Consider the following 22,730-nt stretch of genomic DNA (forward strand, 5'->3'; position numbering starts at 1 on the left):
CCAAGAGCCCCCTAGAGTATCTGGCCTTAACAGGCCAGAAAGTCTTTCCCTTGGGAAACCAGGGAGCACTGTCTCTCTTCTCCCCAAGGGAGCACTCTCAGAGACACGAGTGTCACCGGCACCTCCACCGTGATGGGTAGTCAAGCCCGGAGTACATGAAAATGCCCTGGGAACCTCAACTTCAAGTGAATACACCCTGCCGCCCCCACATGCACACACACACACACACACACACAGAGAGAGAGAGAGAGAACAGGTAGTTGTACCACCCTCACTTCACCCTGCTCCGGGCTCTTCACATACCACAGCCTAATCACTGTGTTCCATGGGCTTCTCCCATGAGCCCATGGCATCCTGGCACCCACCCTCCCTCCTCATCTCTCCCAAGTCAATTCTCCTGCCAACTGGGGTGTCTCAGAGATACGGGGATCTTGCCTGGGGCAAAAAGGATTAGAAAATGCAGACACATAGGCTGGCCATGGTGGCTCACACCTGTATCCAGCACTCTGGGAGGCTGGAGTGAGTGGATCATGAGGTCAGGAGTTTAAGACCAGCCTGACCAAGATGGTGAAACCCCATCTCTACTAAAAATACAAAAATTAGCCGGGCGTAGTGGCAGGCACCTGTAATCCCAGCTACTCAGGAGGTAGAGGCAGGAGAATCGCTTTAACCCAGGAGACGGAAGTTGCAGTGAACCGAGATCCTGTCACTGCACTCCAGCCTGGGCGACAGAGTGAGACTCTGTCTCACAAAAAAGAAAATGCAGACACACAGGTAAGAATAAGGTCTCTGGATTTGACTGTGGAGATTCTGAATGCCAGATGGATTCCAGCATGGAGGTTTTCTCCTATAACTGAGAAGTTCGTCTCTGAACTAGAGACATCCACCCCGGAGCACATGCAGCTTCTCTTTGTCATGTGTGATAGATGTATTTATTTCTAAATGAGCAATATGGTATCCTCTTTCCAGTGTCTGCTAAAGGCAAGAGAGGTAAGGAATGTCTCCCTCAAGATTGCCAGGATCTCAAACAAAGCTGGGAGGGGTCTCCTGGGGTGAATGAAGGAAACCAGGTCTCGGGTCCCCGGGTCTCCTCCTTCCTGAAGAATGTTGCACTCGCCTCGGGGGCTGCTCAGGGCCCGCTGTACCTCCCGCTCATCTCCACGGCGATCGAGGATACTGGTCTCCTCCAGAACCAGTCAGGGCTCCACCTGGTCCTGTGGGGGGCTCCACGATTCCCTCCAGGACCTGGGCCAAGGCCATGGTTGAGGCCATGGGGGCGGTATACAGCTGTGTTAAAGACGTTTCTCAGGGACAGGCTGTTTCTCTAGAAAAAGAAGAGTCAATAATTTCAGAATTGCACCCCTACTTCCCAAGCCTTCACCACAGACACCTTCTGGAACTCTCTTCCCCTTCCAATCATACTACTTTTCCCTCCAGTCCTTTCTTCTTCTTCTTTTTTTTGAAACAGAGTCTCAATCCATCGCCAGGCTGGAGTGCAGTGGTGCGATCTCGGCTCACTGCAACCTCTGACTCCCAGGCTCAAGCAATTCTTCTGCCTCAGCCTCCCGAGTAGCTGGGACTACAGGTGCATGCCATCACACTCGGCTAATTTTTTTATTTTAGTAGAGACAGGGTTTCACCATATTGGTCAGGATGGTCTCGATCTCTTGACCTCATGATCCACCCGCCTTCGCCTCCCAAACTGCTGAGATTACAGGCATGAGCCACCGTTCCCAGCCCCTCCAGTCCTTTCTGTGGCCCCCTTTCCCGCAGGTCACCAGCTTCCTCTGCACTGACCTGCCATTTCTCTGTGTAACTCTCCCCTGAGCTCCCTTCCTCCCCACACACCCCTGACTTGAGACCCCTTCTATTCACACCCATTGTGCTTCTGCTGCTCCCTCCCCAGGCATTTTCCTATATATTGGCTACTCACCATACAGAAGTAAAGCCCAACAAAGAGCCCCACGACCGCCACAACCGAGACCAGGGTGATGAGGAAGATTTCCCACGGCACCAGGGACCCGGCAGGCTTCGCCTCACTCACTGCAGTAGCAGCACCTGTGCTAACTCTACCAGAGGTTGTGTGCGTTTCAGTCGGAGCTGATGTTTCAGAGCCTCCAGAGGTCACACTGGACCCAGAGTTGGTGGCTGTGCTGGCCCCACTGGAGGTTGTGCTGGAATTAGAGTTGGTGGCTGTGCTGGCCCCGCTGGAGGTGGTGCTGGTCCCAGAGTTGGTGGCTGTGCTGGCCCCACTGGAGATTGTGCTGGTCTCAGAGTTGGTGGCTGCGCTGGCCCCACTGGAGATTGTGCTGGTCTCAGAGTTGGTGGCTGCGCTGGCCCCACTGGAGGTTGTGCTGGACTCAGAGTTGGTGGCTGTGCTGGCCCCACTGGTGGTTGTGCTGGACTCAGAGTTGGTGGCTGTGCTGGCCCCACTGGAGGTTGTACTGGAGTTAGAGTTGGTGGCTGTGCTGGCCCCACTGGTGGTTGTGCTGGTCTCAGAGTTGGTGGCTGTGCTGACCTCTCTGGAGGTTGTGCTGGACTCAGAGTTGGTGGCTGTGCTGGCCCCAGTGGAGGCTGTACTGGACTCAGAGTTGGTGGATATGCTGGTCCCTCTAGAGATTGTGCTGGAGTCAGAGTTGGCTGTGCTGGCCCCACTGGAGGTCACACTGGACCCAGAGCTGGTGGCTGTGCTGGCCCCAGTGGTGGTCACACTGAATCCAGTGTTGGCAGAGGTACTAGTCCCACTGGAATTTATTGCTGAAGAAATCATGTAATGACAAATACATATTGTGTATATATACTTTCTGCTTACTGCTTGACTAAATTCATTGCATAAATAATTCTGTTTAATGCTTGCCACAGCCCTTTAACATAGATGCTATTAGTATCATCAGCTGAAATGAAGAAATTGAGGCTTAAAAATGGTGACACTGGCCCAAGTGTACAGAGCTAGTGAGTAGTGGAACAGGAACTTGAACCCAGGCTATTGAATGTGCACTTGTGGGGACTAAGCTAAGTCACCCACACACCCCCAACACCAGAGTTACAACACCTGGTTTTACTGGTAGGTAAGCTTATTCCACATTCTGCTATACAAGATCCAGTACAGATAAAAGTATTGTAAAAGAATTATAGGACTAGGTGAAACTAGTATATATTGATCAATTTATTCTTATGTAGTATTGCTTCTTTCTTAGCAAATATTTCTCAGAATGATGTTCAGAAAATACCTACATCAGAATTACTTAAGGGAGCATGTTGAAAATATTCTTAAGTAAAAAGATTCTTAGTCTAAATGAATTAGAGTTTGAGATGGGGCCCAGGTGTCTGCTCTTCAGCAAGAAACCAGGTGACGAAATGCATGAAAGCTCCAGGGGTCCTTGATTACTACGGCCAAGGCTGGAGAAGAACAAGTTATATGTAGCTCAAATACATAAGAGCTCCCAGGATTCAGGGCTGTACACCAAGGTCTAAAGGTAGAGGAAAGTTTTTAACTTCTTGGAGGCTCGGCTGGAGTTAAGGTTGTTTCAGGTTTTTGCCCTTTATTTCCCTGAAGGATGAAGACATTCAGCCTCCCCAGCCTGTACATGGGAGGCTGATGTGGAATTAGGTGTAGGAGTAGAAGAGAAATTGAGTTTGTAGAATACAAAAGAGTAATATTTTATTTTATTTTATTTTTGTTTTTGAGACGGAGTCTCGCTGTCACCCAGGCTGGAGTGCAGTGAAGCAATGTTTGCTCACTGCAACATCTGCCTCCCGGGATCAAGCAATTCTAGTGCCTCAGCTTCCTGAGAAGCTGAGATTACAGACATGAGCCACCATGCCCAGCTAAGTTTTTCATTTTTAGTAGAGATGGCGTTTCACCAGGTTGGCCAGTCCAGTCTCAAACTCCTGACCTCAAGACATCTGCCCGCCTTGGCCTCCCAAAGTGCTGGGATTATAGGCATGAGCCACTGCACCTGGACTTATTTTATTATTATTATTTTTTGAGACAGAGTCTCACTCCGTCACCCAGGCTGGGGTGTATTGGCACTATCTCAACTCACTGCAACCTCTGCCTCCTGGGTTCAAATGATTCTTCTCCCTCAGCCTCCTGAGTAGCTGGAACTACAGGGGTGAGCCCACAGGCTCAGCTAATTTTTGTGTTTTTAGTAGAGACAGGGTTTCACCATGTTGGCCAGGCTGGTCTTAAACTTCTGACCTTAATGATCTTCCTGCCTCACCCTCCCAAAGTGGTGGGATTACAGGTGTGAGACGCTGTGCCCTGCAAGGAGAGTGATATTTTAAAAGCAGCCAACTCTTGTTCTTAATATTTAAAACCCCAGCCATATCACACAGGTTGTTACCATTTTAAAGATGCAGAAATTGAGGCACAGAGAAGCAACTGACCCAAAGCACACAGTTAATAGATGGAGCCGTAATTCAGATGTAGGCAATGTGATACCAGAGCCCAGTTTTAACCACTCTGTCTGACTGCCTCCCCCAGAAATACATTGTTAGGCTGAAGTGATTACAGTCAAATGATGATCCTCACTCTATGGAAGAGAAACAGAGCTAGTCCCAATAGTGGTCACATCTCCTCCAACTCCTCAAAAGTTCTCAGACCACCCGCTTTTAAATAAAATCACTCACCGGCTTCTAAAAGCAATAGTAGCCAAAATGTAAGGAGAACATTCCTTTTTTTCTGCATCTTCATCTGTCTCTTTGTGGCTATAAAGCAAGATGCCTGGATCCTAGATGTGCCAAGGCTTTAGAGCACAAAGAGCAGAGGATTCTTGAGAAAGGGGTCTTCAAGGTGAAAAGATAAAGGCTGATGCTTCCAGGAATGTGGGTCTCCTATGTTTGTCTTCCTGGGAAGAACCTTGGGCTTGGGCATGGGCAGCTGGGTGCCTGGCTTCCTTAGGCTTCCTCCAGGCAATGTAGTTGCCTCTTTCTCTCTTGTGAAAGGGCTGCAGAGGCCTTTATAGCTTCATATGACCTGGGGAGAGGTGGGGCAGCTGACCTGACAGTCTGCCAATTACAGGCAGGTGACAGAATGATACCAAGCCTGGGAAGAAATACAGCAGGGGTCAAGAGGAAGGTGAGAAGGGAGAATGACATGATCACACTAGGCAGGGTGCTGGGCCGGGTTGCAACAGGAAGTAGAATGGGATAAGGAGATCAAGGCTGTTAGAGTGGAAGGGACCCACCCTTTGAAGCAAGGATCGGGTCAGAAACCTGTTCCAGCTCAAGAATTTGTTTTCTGGTCAGAAAGTCCTGTGAGCCTGCTTTAACATGAAAGAAGCCCTAATGAGCTGAGCCAAGAGGGTGGGACATCACATCTCTGCAGCAGGCAATCATAGGCGACCCAAAAGAGACCAGCAACTAGGAATCTGGGTTCCTGGATTATGAGCAGAAGACAAATGGAGTGTTGCTGAGTATGCAGTAGGCACTCAACAATGCATATTGAAGGAACAGGGGAATAGAGATCCAGAAGACATAATGAAATAATGAAAACATTTTTGGAGGCATGGGAACTGAGGGTGTGGGAGAGTATTGAATATGTTTTTTGTCAGATTCATAGCAGGTGAAGGAGGGTAGGGTCTCCTTCTGACCCTCAACCATAGGAGTTTCCCTCTGTTTTGTTTTGTCTTGAGAGGCTCTATAGAAGTCTTTCCACCCTGAGATCCTTCTGATGTGCCTTCACATCAGTTCCAAGGAAGCGTCTCTCAGGAGAGTACACACTGCAGGGAGAGGCACAGTGCCATAACAGGACATAAGTCTGAAGCAGGGGGATCAACAGTCCAATTCCCATAGGAGCCTTGAGTTTGGTCTGGACACTTGGTTATGGCCAGCAGAAAGGACATATCGTCACGTATCAGCCAAATGAGCATGAGTGAAGAGACTCAAATGAGCAGAGGGTTTGGGGTGATCTGAGATGGCATCTTGTGACCAGGCTGATGGGGTTCCCATGTACCATCTGTATTTTCTGCCTTAGTCCATTGGTGTTGCTATAAAGGAATCCCTGACTTTGGGTGACATAGAGAAAAGACGTTTGTTTGGCTCACGGTTCTGTAGGCTGTATGAGAAGCATGGCACCAACATCTGCGCTTATGAGGGTTTCAAAAATCTTCTACTCATGGCGGAAGGAGAAGGGGAGCTGATTTGTACAGATCATACAGCAAGAGAGAGAGGAAGCTGGAGAGAAGGAATAGAGGCGGTGACAGGATCTTTTCAACAACCAGTTCTTGTGGGAACTAAGAATGAGAAATCACTGGTTTGAGAATGGCACGGAGTTGTTCATGAGGGATCGGTTTCAACCACCCAACCTCCTCCCACCAGGCTCCACCTTCAAAATTGGGGATCAAATTTAAACATGAGACTTGGCAGGGCCTAACACCCATCCCAACCATAGCAATGACCAACATGAGTTGTCTCCATTTTCTCCCACTAATGACAAAAAGCTTCCTGGAAGACGCAATCTCTCAGTTTATTTGTAGGCGAACACGCTTTCCTGACAGACAAGTTCTGTTGGAAGGAAGCTGGTGAACAGGAGGTGGCTGAAGACATGGAGGAGCTCTGAATGAGTGAAACGGAGAAGCAGAAAGCGTCAGGGTTGTCCTGGGAAAGGCTCAGAAGTGAGTTTGCCCAGTGGCGTGACAGGAAGTTCCAGAGGCTCAGGTGTGCAGGAACGCTCAGTGACAGGTTGGGTCCTGGACTCCTGGCAGTCCTCCTCTGTAGCTGAAAAGCCAATGGCACTCTAAGAATTTTCTTCCTCCAGAATTATTTAGAAACAGAGATCCTAGATTCAGGTCCAAATTTCACCTTTTAGAGGATATCTGGAAATTGTAGCAAGCATACTTATCAGAGCCCAATGTAATTAATATCTTTACTCGCTGTCAAAATAATGCAAAGACCTCAGAACATTTTTATTCTTATTACCCATCTCCCAAGTCATACTCTAATATCATCAAGTATTTTAATTCTATCTTGTTTTTAAACTTCATGAAAGATTGCTGTTGTCTGCTTACACACCCTCAGCCTGAACACAGTCACACAGCTACATTAAGCTGCAAGAGAAACTGAGAAAGACTGTCTCTAGCTGGGTCCATGTGTGCTCAGCTGACACTTGAGAGTTCTGTTTCGAAAGATGAAGAGTGGGTATTAGCAGACAACCATAAAGCCATGACATGATCCAGCAATCTCACTACTGGGTATGTACCCAGAAGAAAGGAATTCATTATATCAAAGAGATATCCTCACTCCTATGTTTGCTGCAGCACTGTTTGCAATAGGTAAGATTTGGAACCCTCCATTAAGTGTCTGTTAATGGGTGAATGAATAGAAAAAAAAAAAAACAGTACAGGCTGGGCATGGTGGCTCATGCCTGTAATTCCAGCACTTTGGGAGGCTGAGGTGGGCGGATCACGAGGTCAGGAGTTCAAGACGAGACTGACCAACATGGCGAAACCCCGTCTATACTAAATATACAAAAATTAGCCAGGTGTGGTGGCAGGCACCTGTAATCCCAGCTACTCGGGAGGCTGAGGCAGTTTGCAGTGATCCAAGACTGTGCCACTGCACTCCATCTTGGGCAACAGAGACTCCATCTCAAAAAAAACGGAAAGAAATGAAAAGAAAAAAGAAAACGTGGTACGTATACACAGTGGAGCACCATTCAGCCATAAAGAAGTAATGAGATCCAGTCATTTACAACAACATGGATGGAAATGGAGATTATTATGTTAAGTGAAATAAGCCAGACAGAAAGGGAAACATTGCATGTTCTCATTTATTTGCAGGATATAAAAATCAAAACAATTGAACTCACGAACATAGAGACTAGAAGGATGGTTACCAGAGGCTGGGAAGAGTAGTGGGAGTGTTGGGGGAGGTAGAGATAGGTAATGAATAAATTAATTAAATGAATTAAATTTTTTTAAAACATGAATGAATTAGAATGAATAAGACCTACCCTTCATAGCACAACAGGGTAACAACTTAATTGTATATATTAAAATAACATAAAGAGTTTAATTGGATTTTTTGTAACTCAAAGGAGAAGTGCTTGAGGGGATGGATACCTCATTCTCCATGATGTGCTTATTTGACACAGCATACCTGTATCAAAACATCTCATGTACCCCATATACATACCTACTATGTACCACAAAAGGTAAGAATTAAACAAAATTAAAAATAAAGCCATGACACATGTTTAAACCTAATTACCCTATAACCTGTATTTAATAATTTCAATACCTAAAATCTTTGTGGATCTGATACTGCTGTCCAGTTGTTTGCTTTTGTTTTTCCCCTTGTGGGTTTTCACTCACGGTGTCTGTTTTCACTTGTGCTTTGAGAATCGTGACTATAAACTTATTTTTCAGAACGTTATCTGTCGAGGTCAAGGCTGCACTGGCACTGGCGTAGCTCACTGCGGCCTCAACCTCCTGGGCTCAGGCAATCTTACTGCCTCGGCCTCCCCAAATTCCGGCATTACAGATTAAGGTGTGATCTTTCACAGAGAATTTACATGTTTTTTCCGGGCATATGGAGACATTACCCTTTGAGGATTATTTTATTTATTATTATATTTTTAATTAAAAAAATTTTAACTAACTCATTGTTACTGTATATACTTAAAGGGTACAATTTAATATTTCAATACCTACATATGCTGTATAATTTGAGGATTATTTTAAATTAAACTATAGGATTGCAGTCTTTTGAATTACCTAGATTGCACGTTTTATGGCTACAAACCGTGTAAGTAAGGTATTGTTGGTTGTTGTGGTTACAATTTATTTCTCAAGGGATATTTTCCCGTACGCTCCTTTGCACCAAATTTAGAGACAGGTAATTTTGCTTATATTTCCTTAGAGAAGGAGCAGGTTTATTTTTAGTTTACATTCTCACTGAAAGCTGTAGATTTATGTGATTCCTCCCCACCCCTGACCTTGGGCTGATCCAGCTGAGGCTGTAATACTCGAAGTGTAAGTCCTTTGGGTTTGGCAAAAGTTGGCTTCAGTACTTCCCTTACCTCCTGAGTCCTACCTAGTCTTTAATTTTAGCATTTCACACTTTCATGCCAATTCACTGACGCCTTTAAGAAGATTTTGAAGTCCATAACTTAGCTTTTCAGTGTATTTTCAGTCAGGGCACCTAGCCCATTATATCGCCAGAAGTTTAACTTGTCATTGAATATTCTTGAGAAATAAATGGTGATGTATTGACAGGCACCAGCATAGTGTTTGGCACTTAATAAGCATCCAATAATAAAGGACAAAGGGAAAATAAAAAGACAAAAATACATACATAGATGGCACGTGTATTTTGAGATTTTAATTTGTAGACTGTCCCAGCCCATTTCTTCTTACTATCACATAGCATTTGAAAGAGGCAAAGAAGCAGGGAAGGAGACTCTTCCCACAGACAAAGGAGAACTGGAGGGCACTGAGTGGGTCTAAGAAGATTTTCTGATCTACCCAGTCTGTACAGTTAGAAGTTAGAAATCTGAATGAAGAAAGTCATGTAATTACAAATTCTCAGGGGAAATTTTTCACCCCTCCATTATTATAAGCTGTGATAATATTATTCTTCCTCTTAATGGTCAGGTTGCATCCTGAGGAAACAATAGAAACCCAAAGCCTAAAGAGTTATGACTCGTGTGTTGAGAGATCAAAGAGAAATTGTTCTGAGCTTGATCATTGTGATTCCCCCTCCCCACAAGAGTTGGAACCATGGTTAAGCTCAGGTGACAGTTTCACTTGAACTCACACCCAAACCTGATGAGGCTGCAGGTCTGCTCCAGGACAGCTCCCTATTTTTCTGGCTGTCCCATTGACCAAACCCTCTGTGTTCTTTTCTCTGGTTCTTTTCTTGATCTTGATCATGACCATTACTCTAGCCATTCCTTGGAGACCTCAGGGAAGCCCATCCTGACTTATTTTATGGTCACTACCTTCTCTTCCATGATTCCCCTTCTTCCCCAAGATTTTGTTTTCCATGTACCTTCCATTATCCAGTCTATGTCCACACTCTCCTTTTCCTTGGTGACCTCCTCTGTGCTGCATTTCATGGTTATTGCTGTAGCTTCCTCCAAGTCCATAACGCCCACCATGATTCACTCCACAGCCATCTCCATGGCTGTGGCTCAGCCCATGGAGTGGGCTCCATGTCCAAAGCCATGTGTTCCTGTATGTCCCATCTCAAGTCCCCTTCCATGAATGAGTGCATTTCCCAGAGCCCAGGAATGAGTCCCAGTACAGCCAAGGCCAAGGCTGTGGTCATAGAGGTTATGAAGGCCTCTGTTTCAGGGGTAAAGAAAGATCCTTCTAAAAGAGAGAAATATCTATATTAGTAGTTAAATCCTTTTCTTCTTTATCATTAAAACTTCATGGATTATCAATATAAATTTTCACTTTTTGATATTGTCTATTTTTTTTTTATCAAATCTTGTGTTTGTGTGTGTAAGTGATTTTTTTTTTTTTAAGATGGGGTTTCTCCATGATGGTCAGGCTGGTCTTGAACGCCTGACCTCAGGTGATCCACCCACCTCGGCCTCCCAAAGTGCTAGGATTACAGGCGTGAGCCACCGTGCCCAGCCTATGTATGTGATATTTTGGACTCTCTTCCTCTCGTTTATTTATTTCTTGGTGAAAACAGCCTTCCTAATGTGAAAAGTAAAAAGTTCCTCTTCAAAGTTTCCCTTTTTGTTAAAAAATAAATAATAAGTATTAGAAATAATAATTTCATTTAAAGACTAACTTCTTTCAGGCTTTCTTGCTTTTTGCTATTAACTTTTTGTTAAGCCCTATGTAGCTATTAAATATAGTAAGGGAATAAGCACATTCTATGTCCTTGTACTTTAACCAAGTTATTTGTTCTGACCTATAGCCTGCTCAGACATGTCTGAACATTCCCAGGCATTTCCCGGCTTACAGCCCATGCCTCTTCCTTATTTGGAAATATATTATTCTCCTAGTTTCCTGTAAACAGCCCCCTTCCTTTTTTTGTTCTCAATTGCACATTTACCTATTTAGGAAAGTTTTAAGTTTTTAGCCAATTGGGATCAATCTAGATTGTGCATTCCAGCACCAGCCAATGGAGATAGAACATAGCAGTAAGGACCCACTGCATCAGGGATAAAAACCTCTGCTTTTCTTTGTTTGGTGTGCTCTTGTGACAATCAGGCTTCCAAGAAACACCCTTTCTGCAGAAAGTAAAATTGCCTTACTGAGAAAATTCTTTAAGCACTAGTTCTTCTTTTTGGCACTGGGGAACAAGGATTTGCTTCTACACTTGATCTTAGCCAAAAGGCCGAGAAGCGATAAGGATTTGCTTCTAACAAATTGGAGGGCCCACCTGGGATTCCCATTCTCCTCTGGGGAATAGGGTCCTGGTCCTCTCTTGTGAGGAGGCATGCTCTGCTGCCTTGTTGCAGTGGCCTCAGGAGTAAGGAATCAAGACCCACCTGGTTTGACTAATAAACCTGGACTCTCAGCAATGCAGGAAGAAAGAGACCAACCAGTAACTTAGGGGGAAAAGATCATCTCATACTACAGTGACCAGGTAACTCTGTGCATAGACCAAGGTAAGAAACATCAAAAACGTGGCAAAGTATTTCCTTGGTGGTTGGGACATGCCAAGGCAAGAAAAGCCACATGGGTGACTTTTCCATTTCGATTCCTTGGTCAGGGTATCTTGAAGGTTAAAAAGAGGCAAGAAATTTTCATTGAAGGGGGAGGGATTGAGCCTCACACAAACCTCCAGTAGTAGGAAAGGTGAAAATTTTCCAGTAAGGGAAACTGAGCCTCATTCCAAAAGGCAAGAAATTCCCAGAAAGGGAAATTGAGCCTCACCCCAAAACCATCAAGATGGGAAATACCCCAAGTAAGTTAAGAGATCAAAAGGATAAATCTAGGAACAGTAACAAGACTAGAATTAGAAGACCCCCCTCAAATAAGGGATGTTGAAGCTTCATTTTGTAACTAATAGTTGGCCAGATACTAACAAGAAATTACAAAAGATAGGCCTATAAAAGAGCTTCTAAGAGAAGCACAAAAAGTACATATAAAAAGAGATGACGGAAAAACAGAAGCAGAAAGCAAAAATTCTGCTGTCCACCATACAACAAAGTTGCTGTTAAAGGAATAGCTGAGCAATTATGGGTTACTAGGCAGATGGCTTGGGAAAACCGGATAGCCTTACACATGATATTAGCAGAAAGAAGAGGAGTTTGTGTCATGATTAAAGCTCAATATTGTACCTTCATCCCAAACGATACCACCTCTGATGGAAGTAGAACAAAGGCATTGCAGGGTCTAACTGCTCTGTCCAAGGAGTTAACCACAAAGTCAGGAGTAAATGACCCCTTCACAGGGTGGCTAGAAAAATGATTCTGTGAATGGAATATCATAACCTCAATTCTTACTTCTCTCATGCCCATGGTAGGTGTTTTCATTCTTGTCAAGTGTTTTGTCATACCATGCATCATGGGCTGGTGAAAAGACACAGAGACAGCGCTTACTAAAACCTCCCTTAACTCTCCTCAACCTTATTCAGAGAAGCTTGTTCTTTTAAAGAATCAAGGAGAACAACTAAGCCAAGACGTGTTAAGGAAGTTGAAGAGGAAAAGCTGTAAAATCAAGAGGGGGAATTGTAAAAGTAAAAAGCTCCTCTTCAAAGTTTCCCTTTTTGTTAAAAAATAAATAATGTGTTAGAAATAATAGTTTATTTTAAAAACTAACTTCCTTCAAGCTTCCTTGCTTATTGCTAATAATTCTTTGTTAAGCCCTATGCAGCTGTTAAGTATAGTAAGGGAATAAGTACATTCTACGTCCTTGTACTTTAACCAAGTTATTTGTTCTCGCCTATAGCCTGCTCAGACATGTCTGAACATGCCCTGGCATTTCCTGGCTTACAGCCTATGTCCCTTTCTTATTTGGAAATGTTATTATTCTCCTAGTTTTCCATAAACAACACCCTTCCTTTCTTTGTTCTCCATCATGCGTTTTCCTATTTAGGGAAGTTTTAAATTTTTAGCCAATCAGGATCAGTCTGGATCATGCGGTCCAGTTCCAGCCAATGGAGATAGGATACAGCAGTTCAGCCATTGTGGAAGACACTGTGGTGACTCCTCAAAGACTTGAAGACAGATAACATTTGACCCAGCAATTTCATTACTGGGTATATACCCAAAGGAATATAAATGATTCTGTTATAAAAACACATGCACGCATGTTCATTTCAGCAGTATTCACAATAGCAAAGACATAAAATCAACCTAAATGCCCATCAGTGATAGACTGGATAAAGAAAATGTGGTATATATACATCATGGAATACTATGCAACCATAAAAAAATGAGATTGTGTCCTTTGCAGGGACATAGATGGAGCTAGAGGCCATTATCATCAGCAAAGTAATGCAGGAACAGAAAACCAAATATTGCATGTTCTCGCTTATAAGTTGGAGCTAAATAATGAGAAAACATGAGCACATAGAAGGGAACAACATACACTGGGCCTGTCAGAGGGTGGAGGGTGGAAGGAGGGAGAGGATCAGGAAAAGTAACTAATGGGTACTAGGCTAAATAGCTGGGTGATTAAATAACCTGTACAAAAAAACCCCATGACGCACATTTACCTACATAACAAACCTGCATATGAACCCCGAACTTAAAATAAAAGTTAAAAAAAGAAAAGCCATTAGTACAGCACAGTGAAACCTTCAGTGTTGACATAATGCCAACAAGATAACAAAACTAAGAAAGAAAAGATGGAGCAAGAACAAAGACAAGCCTCTTTCATGGGCTTTGAGCTGGGCTGATAATTGTTGTGCTTGTTGGGAGGATAATCATTGCACTTATTTCAGCACGCTCCCTGGACAGTGTGAACTGTTTAATGTTGACAACCCATGTAGAGGCAGGAAGTTACTTGGGCTCCCATTTCGCCTCTCTCCCAAGAACAGTCTTCACTACATGCACCTTCTATCTGAATTTTTCCACTGAAGTTTGCAAAGTCTTTCCTAACAGAACACCCATGCCTAAAATGTTTTCTGGGATAGGAAAAATAAACACCATATACGGGGCAAGGGGAGCTTTCCCAATACATAGATGTAACAAAGACTTTCTCACCCAGATTGTTTGCCTGCCTTGGCCTCCAAAAGTGCTGGGATTACCGGCATGAGCCACTGTGGCCCCCCCAACCCCCTTTTTCTTGAGATGGAGACACTCTGTTGCCCATTCTGGAGTGCAGTGGCACCATCTCAGCTGACTGTAACCTCCACCTCCTGAGTTCAAGCAATTCTCCTACCTCAGCCTCCCAAGTAGCTGGGCTTACAGGCACACACCACCCAGCTGATTTATGTGTTTTTGTTTTTGTTTTTGTTTTTGTTTTGAGATGGAGTTTCGCTCTTGTTACCCAGGCTGGAGTGCAATGGCGTGATCTCGGCTCACCGCAACCTCCACCTCCTGGGTTCAGGCAATTCTCCTGCCTCAGCCTCCTGAGTAGCTGGGATTACAGGCACACGCCACCATGCCCAGCTAATTTTTTGTATTTTTAGTAGAGACGGGGTTTCACCATGTTGACCCAGATGGTCTCGTGTTTTTAGTAGAGATGTGGTTTCATCATGTTGTCCAGGGTGGTCTCTACCTCCTGACCTCAAATGATCCGCCTGCCTCGGCCTCCCAAATTGCTGGGATTACAGGTGTGAGCCACTGTGCCCAGTCTTTCCACATCATATACATCTTGTCCCATTTGGAGGATTCAATAAAGTCAGCAAGTGGCCGTGCCATTCTCCTGGTGTAGGCTGCAGCAATTTAGTTTCCATCCCCGCAGGAAAAACTGTTTTAAGTCCTGTCAAAACCTTTTCTAGTTGCAATTCCTTCTCTAGACATTTAATTTTGGCTTCTGCTGCTGGCTGGACCTTCACTGCCGAAAGATAAAGCCCATGGCAGTGGCTACTGGCCGCCCTTCCTTACCCCAGTGCACTAGCTGCTTTCAGTGAATAACTGCTCTAGGCCACCTGACCCTTTTCAAGGCCTCCCTGTGCTCACACAGAGGTGCACAGGTATCGAACCCCTGTGCCATCCAACCCTACACAGATGTGGCTGCCACCCTGGGATTTCCTTACAGACACTTCATTCTCCTTACCCATTCCTGGTTTTCTCAGCTCCTGGCTGGATCGCCAAGTGTTCTACTATGAGCCTGTCTATACCCCCTACAGGCTGAGGGGAAAAGAGACCAAAGAAAGAGACGGAGAAATCCATGTTCTCACAGAGAAGTATTTAATGGAGACTTCCAAGCAGAAGTGATGTCTGTGGTAGCCGTAAGATGGTGGATTCCTGCACTCCCTCTCCAAAAATATCCCTTTGAGGGTAAGCTTTTAGGTAAAACATCTGCAACTGGTCACATCCCAGACTTTCCTGCCAAAACCCATGACTGCTGGGGAGGTTAGATTAGCATCTTTGTGAGAGGGTAATTATGCTACAGGCATTGTTTTAAGGCTTTGATGCAGAACACCTTGGTATGCAGGAGTCAAACACTGGTCATCTGGCCAGGGGCAGTGGCTCACACCTGTAATCTCAGCACTTTGGGAGGCCAAGGCAGGAGGATCACTTGCAGCCAAGAGTTCAAGGTCAGCTTGTCCAACGAAGTGAGGCCCTGTCTCTACAAAAATTTTTAGAAATTAGCCAGGCATGGTGGCACACAACCAACTCAGGAGGTTGAGGCAGGAGGATTGCCTGAGCCCAGGAGTTGAAGGCTGCAAGGATCTGTCTAAAAAAAAAAAAAAAAAAAAAAAAATGGCCATCATGGTGGTTCACTTCAAGATGGTGTCACTGTTGCCATGCAGCCGGCTGTTTTCCTATAGCTGCACTGGTAAGATCCAACCCTTTGGTTTGCTGACACTGGAGAAACCCCGTAAGTGGTGGAAGATGGAGCAGTTTCTACTGCTGTGAGTTGGGGTGAACCCACCAACAGACACCAGTTCTCTGCTGAGGGCTCTGTGCCAGCTCCCCTCTGTCTTCCAAGACCTGGAGGACCCTCTTCCCTGGACTCCTGAAAGGGATATGTGCAGCTTTTCTGGGAGGGGATTTATGAGAATCTCAGGGTCTTTGCCACGAGCCTCCGGGAAGATTACACCCTAACAGCCAGAAAGTGTTTCCCTTGGAAAACCAGGAAGCACTGTCTCTCTTCTCTCCAAGGGAGCACTCTGAGGGAGAACAGCACCTCCACCCTGATGGGTAGTCAGGCCCGGAGCACATGGCACTGCCCTGGGAACCTTGACTTCAAATGAATTTCCCCCTCCCTGACACACACACTCACACTCTCTCTCTCTCTCACACACACACACACACACACACAGGAGGTAGTTGCATCGCCTCCCCCTCATCCTGCTCTCAGCTCTCCATATACCGCAGCCTATCACTGTGTACCACAGGCATCATACCTGAGCCCGTAGCGTCCTGGCCTCCCTCCTCATCTCTCCCAAGTCAATTCTCCTGCCAACCAGGGTGTCTGGGAAATCTGGGGATCTTGCCCGGAGCAAAAAGGATTAGAAAGTGCAGACACACAAGTAAGAATGAGGTCTCTGGATTTGACTGTGGAGATTCTGAATGCCGGATGGATTCCAGCATGGAGGTTTTCTCCTGTAACTGAGAAGTTCATCTCAGAACTAGAGACACCCACCCCGGGGCACACGCAGCTTCTCTTTGTCATGTGTGTTAGATGTATTTATTTCTTAGCTAAATGAGCGATATGGTATCCTCTTTCCAGTGCCTGCTAAAAGGAAGAGAGGTGAGGAATGTCTCCCTCAAGATCGCCAGGATCCCAAACAAAGCTGGGAGGGGTCTCCTGGGGTGAATGAAGGAAACCAGGTCTTGGGTCCCCAGGTCTCTTCCTCCCTGAAGAATGTCGCTTCGGGGGCTGCTCAGGGCCCGCTGTACCTCCCACTCATCTCCACGGCGATTGAGGATACTGGTCTCCTCCAGAACCAGTCAGGGCTCCACCTGGTCCTGTGGGGGGCTCCACGATTCCCTCTAGAGTGTGTAGCCCATAGGGACATTATACAGCTGTGTTAAAGACGTTTCTCAGCGACAGGCTGTTTCCCTAGAAAAAGAAAAGTCAATAATTTCAGAATTGCACCCCTGTCTCCCAAGCCTTCACCATGGACGTCTTCTGGAATCTTCTCCCCTTCCAATCATTCTCCTTACCCAGTTCTTCTCTCTCCAGTCCTTTCTGTGGCCCCCTTTCCCGCAGGTCACCAGCTTCCTCTGCACTGACCTGCCATTTCTCTGTGTAACTCTCCCCTGAGCTCCCTTCCTCCCCACACACCCCTGACTTGAGACCCCTTCTATTCACACCCATTGTGCTTCTGCTGCTCCCTCCCCCAGGCATTTTCCTATATATTGGCTACTCACCATACAGAAGTAAAGCCCAACAAAGAGCCCCACGACCGCCACAACCGAGACCAGGGTGATGAGGAAGATTTCCCACGGCACCAGGGACCCGGCAGGCTTCGCCTCACTCACTGCAGTAGCAGCGCCTGTGATAACTCTATCAGAGGTTGTGTGCGTTTCAGCTGGAGCTGATGTTCCAGAGCCTCCAGAGGTCACATTGGACCCAGAGTTGGTGGCTGTGCTGGCCCCACTGGAGGTTGTGCTGGACTCAGAGTTGGTGGCTGTGCTGACCCCACTGGAGGTTGTACTGGAGTTAGAGTTGGTGGCTGTGCTGGCCCCACTGGAGGTGGTGCTGGTCTCAGAGTTGGTGGCTGTGCTGGTTCCACTGGAGATTGTGCTGGACTCAGAGTTGGTGGCTGTGCTGGCCCCACTGGAGGTGGTGCTGGACTCAGAGTTGGTGGCTGTGCTGACCCCACTGGAGGTTGTACTGGAGTTAGAGTTGGTGGCTGTCCTGGCCCCACTGGAGGTTGTGCTGGTCTCAGAGTTGGTGGCTGTGCTGACCCCACAGGACATTGTACTGAACTCAGAGTTGGTGGCTGTGCTGACCCCACTGGAGGTTGTGCTGGTCTCAGAGTTGGTGGCTATGCTGGTTCCACTGGAGGTTGTGCTGGTCTCAGAGTTGGTGGCTGTGCTGGCCCCACTGGAGATTGTGCTGGACTCAGAGTTGGTGGCTGTGCTGACCCCACTGGGGGTTGTGCTGGTCTCAGAGTTGGTCGCTGTGCTGGCCCCACTGGAGGTTGTGCTGGTCTCAGAGTTGGTGGCTGTGCTGGCCCCACTGGGGGTTCTGCTGGAATTAGCGTTGGTGGCTGTGCTGGCCCCACTGGAGGTGGTGCTGGTCTCAGAGTTGGTGGCTGTGCTGACCCCACTGGAGGCTGTGCTGGAATTAGAGTTGGTGGCTGTGCTGGCCCCACTGGGGGTTGTGCTGGTCTCAGAGTTGGTGGCTGTGCTGACCCCACTGGACATTGTACTGAACTCAGAGTTGGTGGCTGTGCTGGTTCCACTGGAGGTTGTGCTGGTCTCAGAGTTGGTGGCTGTGCTGTCCCCACTGGAGGTTGTGCTGGACTCAGAGTTGGTGGCTGTGCTGGCCCCATTGGAGGTGGTGCTGGACTCAGAGTTGGTGGCTGTGCTGACCCCACTGGAGGTTGTGCTGGACTCAGAGTTGGTGGCTGTGCTGACCCCACTGGAGGTGGTGCTGGTCTCAGAGTTGGTGGCTGTGCTGGCCCCACTGGACCTTGTACTGGTCTCAGAGTTGGTGGCTGTGCTGACCCCACTGGAGGTTGTGCTGGTCTCAGAGTTGGTGGCAGTGCTGGCCCCACTGGAGGTTGTGCTGGACTCAGAGTTGGTGGCTGTGCTGACCCCACTGGAGGTGGTGCTGGTCTCAGAGTTGGTGGCTGTGCTGGCCCCACTGGACCTTGTACTGGTCTCAGAGTTGGTGGCTGTGCTGACCCCACTGGAGGTTGTGCTGGTCTCAGAGTTGGTGGCAGTGCTGGCCCCACTGGAGGTTGTGCTGGACTCAGAGTTGGTGGCTGTGCTGGCCCCACTGGAGGTTGTGCTGGAATTAGAGTTGGTGGCTGTGGCTGTGGCTGTGCTGACCCCACTGGAGGTTGTGCTGGACTCAGAGCTGGTGGCTCTGCTGGCCCCAATGGGGGTTGTGCTGGACTCAGAGTTGGTGGCTGTGCTGGCCCCACTGGAGGTTTTGTGGGAGTCAGAGCTGGTGGCTGTGCTGGCCCCAGTGGTGGTCACACTGAATCCAGTGCTGGCAGTGGTGCTAGTCCCACTGGAATGTATTGCTGAAGAAATCATGTAATGACAAATACATATTGTGTATATATACTTTCTGCTTACTGCTTGACTAAATTCATTACATAAATAATTTTATTTCATGCTCACCACAGCCCTGTAACATAGATGCTATTAGTATCAGCTGAAATGAAGAAATTGAAGATTAAAAAATGTGGACACTGGCCCAAGTGTACACAGCTAGTGAGTAGTGGAACAGGAAACTGAACCCAGGCTACTGAATCTGCACTTGTGGGGACTAAGCTAAGTCACCCACACACCCCCGACACCAAGTTACATCACCTAGTTTTATTGGTAAGTAAGCTTATTCCATATTCTACTATACAAGATCCAATACAGATAAAAAGTATTATAAAAGAATTATAGGACTAGTATATATGGATCATTTTATTCTTAAGTAGTATTGCTTCCATCTTAGAAAAATATTTCTCAGAATAATATTCAGAAAACACCTATATCAGAATTACTTAAGGGAGCATGTTGAAAATATTTTTAAGCAAAAAGATTCTTAGGCAAATCACTCCAGTCTAAATGAATTGGAGTTTGAGATGGGGCCCAGGTGTCTGCTCTTCAGCAAGAAACCAGGTGACGAAATGCATGAAAGCTCCAGGAGCCCTTGATCACTATGGCCAAGGCTGGAGAAGAACAAGTTATATGTAGCTCAAATACATAAGAGCTCCCAGGATTCAGGGCTGTACACCAAGGTCTCAAGGTAGAGGGAAGGTTTTCAACTTCTTGGAGGCTCGGCTGGAATTAAGGTTGTTTCAGATTTTTGCCCTTTATTTCCCTGAAGGATGAAGACATTCAGCCTCCCCAGCCTGTACATGGGAGGCTGACGTGGAATTAGGTGTAGGAGTAAAAGAGAAATAGAGTTTGTAGAATACAGAAGAGTGATATTTTATGTTATTTCATTTTTTGTTATTGATTGATTCTTGAGATGGAATCTTGCTCTGCCATCCAGGCAAGAATGCAGTGGTGCAATCTCGGCTCACTGCAACATCTGCTTCCCAGGTTCAAGCGATTCTTCTGCCTCAGCCTCCTGAGTAGCTGTGATTACAGGCATGAGCCACCATGCCCACCTAATTTTTCTATTTTTAGTAGAGATAGGGTTTCACCATGTTGGCCAGTCTGGTCTCAAACTCCTGGCCTCAATACATCTGCCCGCCTTGGCCTCCCAAAGTGATGGGATAACAGGCCTGAGCCACAGTGCCTGACCTTATTTTATTTTATTTTTTTTTTTTTCAGACGGAGTCTTCCTCTGTCACCCGGACTGAAGTGCAGTGGCACCATCTCAACTCACTGCAACCTCCACCTCCTGGGTTCAAATGATTCTCCTGCCTCAGCCTCCTAAGTAGCTGGAACTACAGGGGTGAGCCAACATGCTCAACTAATGTTTGTATTTTTAGTAGAGATAGAGTTTTGCCATGTTGGCCAGGCTAGTCTCAAACTTCTGACCTCAATGATCTGCCTGCCTCACCGTCCCAAGGTGGTGGGATTACAGGTGTGAGACGCTGTGCCCCACAAGGAGAGTGATATTTTAAAAGCAGCCAACTCTTGTTCTTAATACTTAAAACCCCAGCCATATTACACAGGTTGTTACCATTTTAAAGATGCAGAAATTGAGGCACAGAGAGAAGCAACTGACCCAAAGCACACAGTTAATAGATGGAGCCGTAATTCAGATGTAGGCAATGTGAGACCAGAGCCCAATCTTAACCACTGTCTGACTGCCTCCCGCGTGAAATACATTGTTAGGCTGAAGTGATAAGAGTCAAATGATGATCCTCACTCTATGGAAGAGAAACAGAGCTAGTCTCAACAGTGGTTACATCTCCTCCAACTCCTCAAAAGTTCTCAGACCACCCGCTTTTGAATAAAGTCACTCACCGGCTTCTAAAAGCAATAGTAGCCAAAATGTAAGGAGAACATTTCCTTTTCTCTGCATCTTCATCTGTCTCTTTGTGGCTGTAAAGCAAGATACCTGGGTCCTAGATGTGCCAAGACTTTAGAGCACAAAGAGCAGAGGATTCTTAAGAAAGGGGACTTCAAGGTGAAAAGATAAAGGCTGATGCTTCCAGGAGTGTGGGTCTCCTACGTTAGTCTCCCTGGGAAGAACCTTGGGCTTGGGCGTGGGCAGCTGGGTGCCTGGCTTCCTTAGGCTTCCTCCAGGCAATGTAGTTGCCTCTTTCTCTCTTGTGAAAGGGCTGCAGAGGCCTTTATAGCTTCATATGACCTGGGGAGAGGTGGGGCAGTTGACCTGACAGTCTGCCAACTACAGGCAGGTGACAGAATGATACGAAGACTGGGAAGGAATAGAGCAGGGGTCAAGAGGAAGGTGAGAAGGGAGAATGACATGATCACACTAGGCAGGGTGCTGGACCGGGTTGCAACAGGAAGTAGAATGGGATAAGGAGATCAAGGTTGTTAGAGTGGAAGGGACCCACCCTTTGAAGCAAGGATCGGGTTAGAAACCTGTTCCAGCTCAAGAATTTGTTTTCTGGTCAGGAAGTCCTGTGAGCCTGCTTTAACATGAAAGAAGCCCTAATGAGCTGAGCCAAGAGGGTGGGACATCACATATCTGCAGCAGGCAGTAATAGGGGACCCAAAAGAGACCAGTAACTAGGAATCTGGGTTCCTGGATTATGAGCAGAAGACAAATGGAGTGTTGCTGTGTATGCAGTAGGCACTCAACAATGTACATTGAAGGAACATAATGAAGAGAGATAATGAAAACATTTTTGGAGTCTCTGGGGCATGGAAACTGAGGGCATGGGAGAATATTGAATATGTCACCTGTCAGACGCATAGCAGGTGAAGGAAGGTAGGGTCTCCTTCTGACCCTCAACCATAGGAGTTCTCCTCTGTTTTGTTTTTGTCTTGAGAGGGCCCTATAGGAGTCTTTCCACCCTGAGATCCTTCTGATGTGCCTTCCCATCAGTTCCAAGACAGCATCTCTCAGGAGAATACACACTGTAGGGAGAGGCACAGTGCCGTATGAGGACATAAGTCTGATGGGAGGAGGGAGATCAACGGTCCACATCAACAATCCCAGTAGGAGCCTTGAATTTGGTCTGGACACTTGGCCAGCAGAAAGGACACACAGTCAGCTAAATGAGCATGAGTGAAGAGACTCAAATGAGCAGAAGATTTTGGGAGATCTGAGATGGCATCTTGAGACCAGGCTGATGGGGTTCCCATGTGCCATCTGCATTTTCTGTCTTAGTCCATTGGTGTTGCTATAAGGGAATCCCTGACTTTAGGTTACATAGAGAAAAGAGGTTTATTTGGCTCATGGTTCTGTAGGCTGTATGAGAAGCATGGCACCAACATCTGTGCTCATGAGGGTTTCAAAAAGCTTCTACTCATGGTGGAAGGAGAAGGGAAGACAGTTCGTACAGATCATGTAGCGAGAGAGAGAGAAAGCTGGAGGAGGTGACAGGATCTTTTCAACAACCAGGTCTTGTGGGAACTAAGAATGAGAAATCAC

General features: G+C 46.4%; 2 protein-coding genes and 1 pseudogene across 2 annotated transcripts; all 3 read right to left on the bottom strand.

The window, feature by feature from the left end:
- Nucleotides 1–1,129: 1,129 nt before the first annotated feature.
- On the bottom strand, nucleotides 1,130–2,770 carry LOC101032738 (uncharacterized). The gene is made up of 2 exons (XM_074397105.1): nucleotides 1,934–2,770; nucleotides 1,130–1,324 (listed from the first exon to the last, which is right to left on the bottom strand). The coding sequence occupies exons 1-2, from the start codon at nucleotides 2,768–2,770 to the stop codon at nucleotides 1,130–1,132; spliced, it is 1,032 nt and encodes a 343-aa protein (XP_074253206.1).
- An 8,375-nt stretch (nucleotides 2,771–11,145) lies between these two features.
- Nucleotides 11,146–11,313, bottom strand: LOC120363541 (U2 spliceosomal RNA; annotated as a pseudogene).
- Nucleotides 11,314–16,914: 5,601 nt separating this feature from the next.
- On the bottom strand, nucleotides 16,915–21,194 carry LOC120363226 (uncharacterized). Its single transcript, XM_039467660.2, is given in 4 exon segments — nucleotides 16,915–17,024; nucleotides 17,027–17,093; nucleotides 17,405–19,014; nucleotides 21,131–21,194. Coding segments are annotated over 4 exon segments (1,851 nt in total).
- Between the last annotated feature and the right edge of the window lie 1,536 nt (nucleotides 21,195–22,730).

Source organism: Saimiri boliviensis, chromosome 4, assembly GCF_048565385.1.
Source record: "Saimiri boliviensis isolate mSaiBol1 chromosome 4, mSaiBol1.pri, whole genome shotgun sequence".
NCBI classification, from domain to species: domain Eukaryota; kingdom Metazoa; phylum Chordata; class Mammalia; order Primates; family Cebidae; genus Saimiri; species Saimiri boliviensis.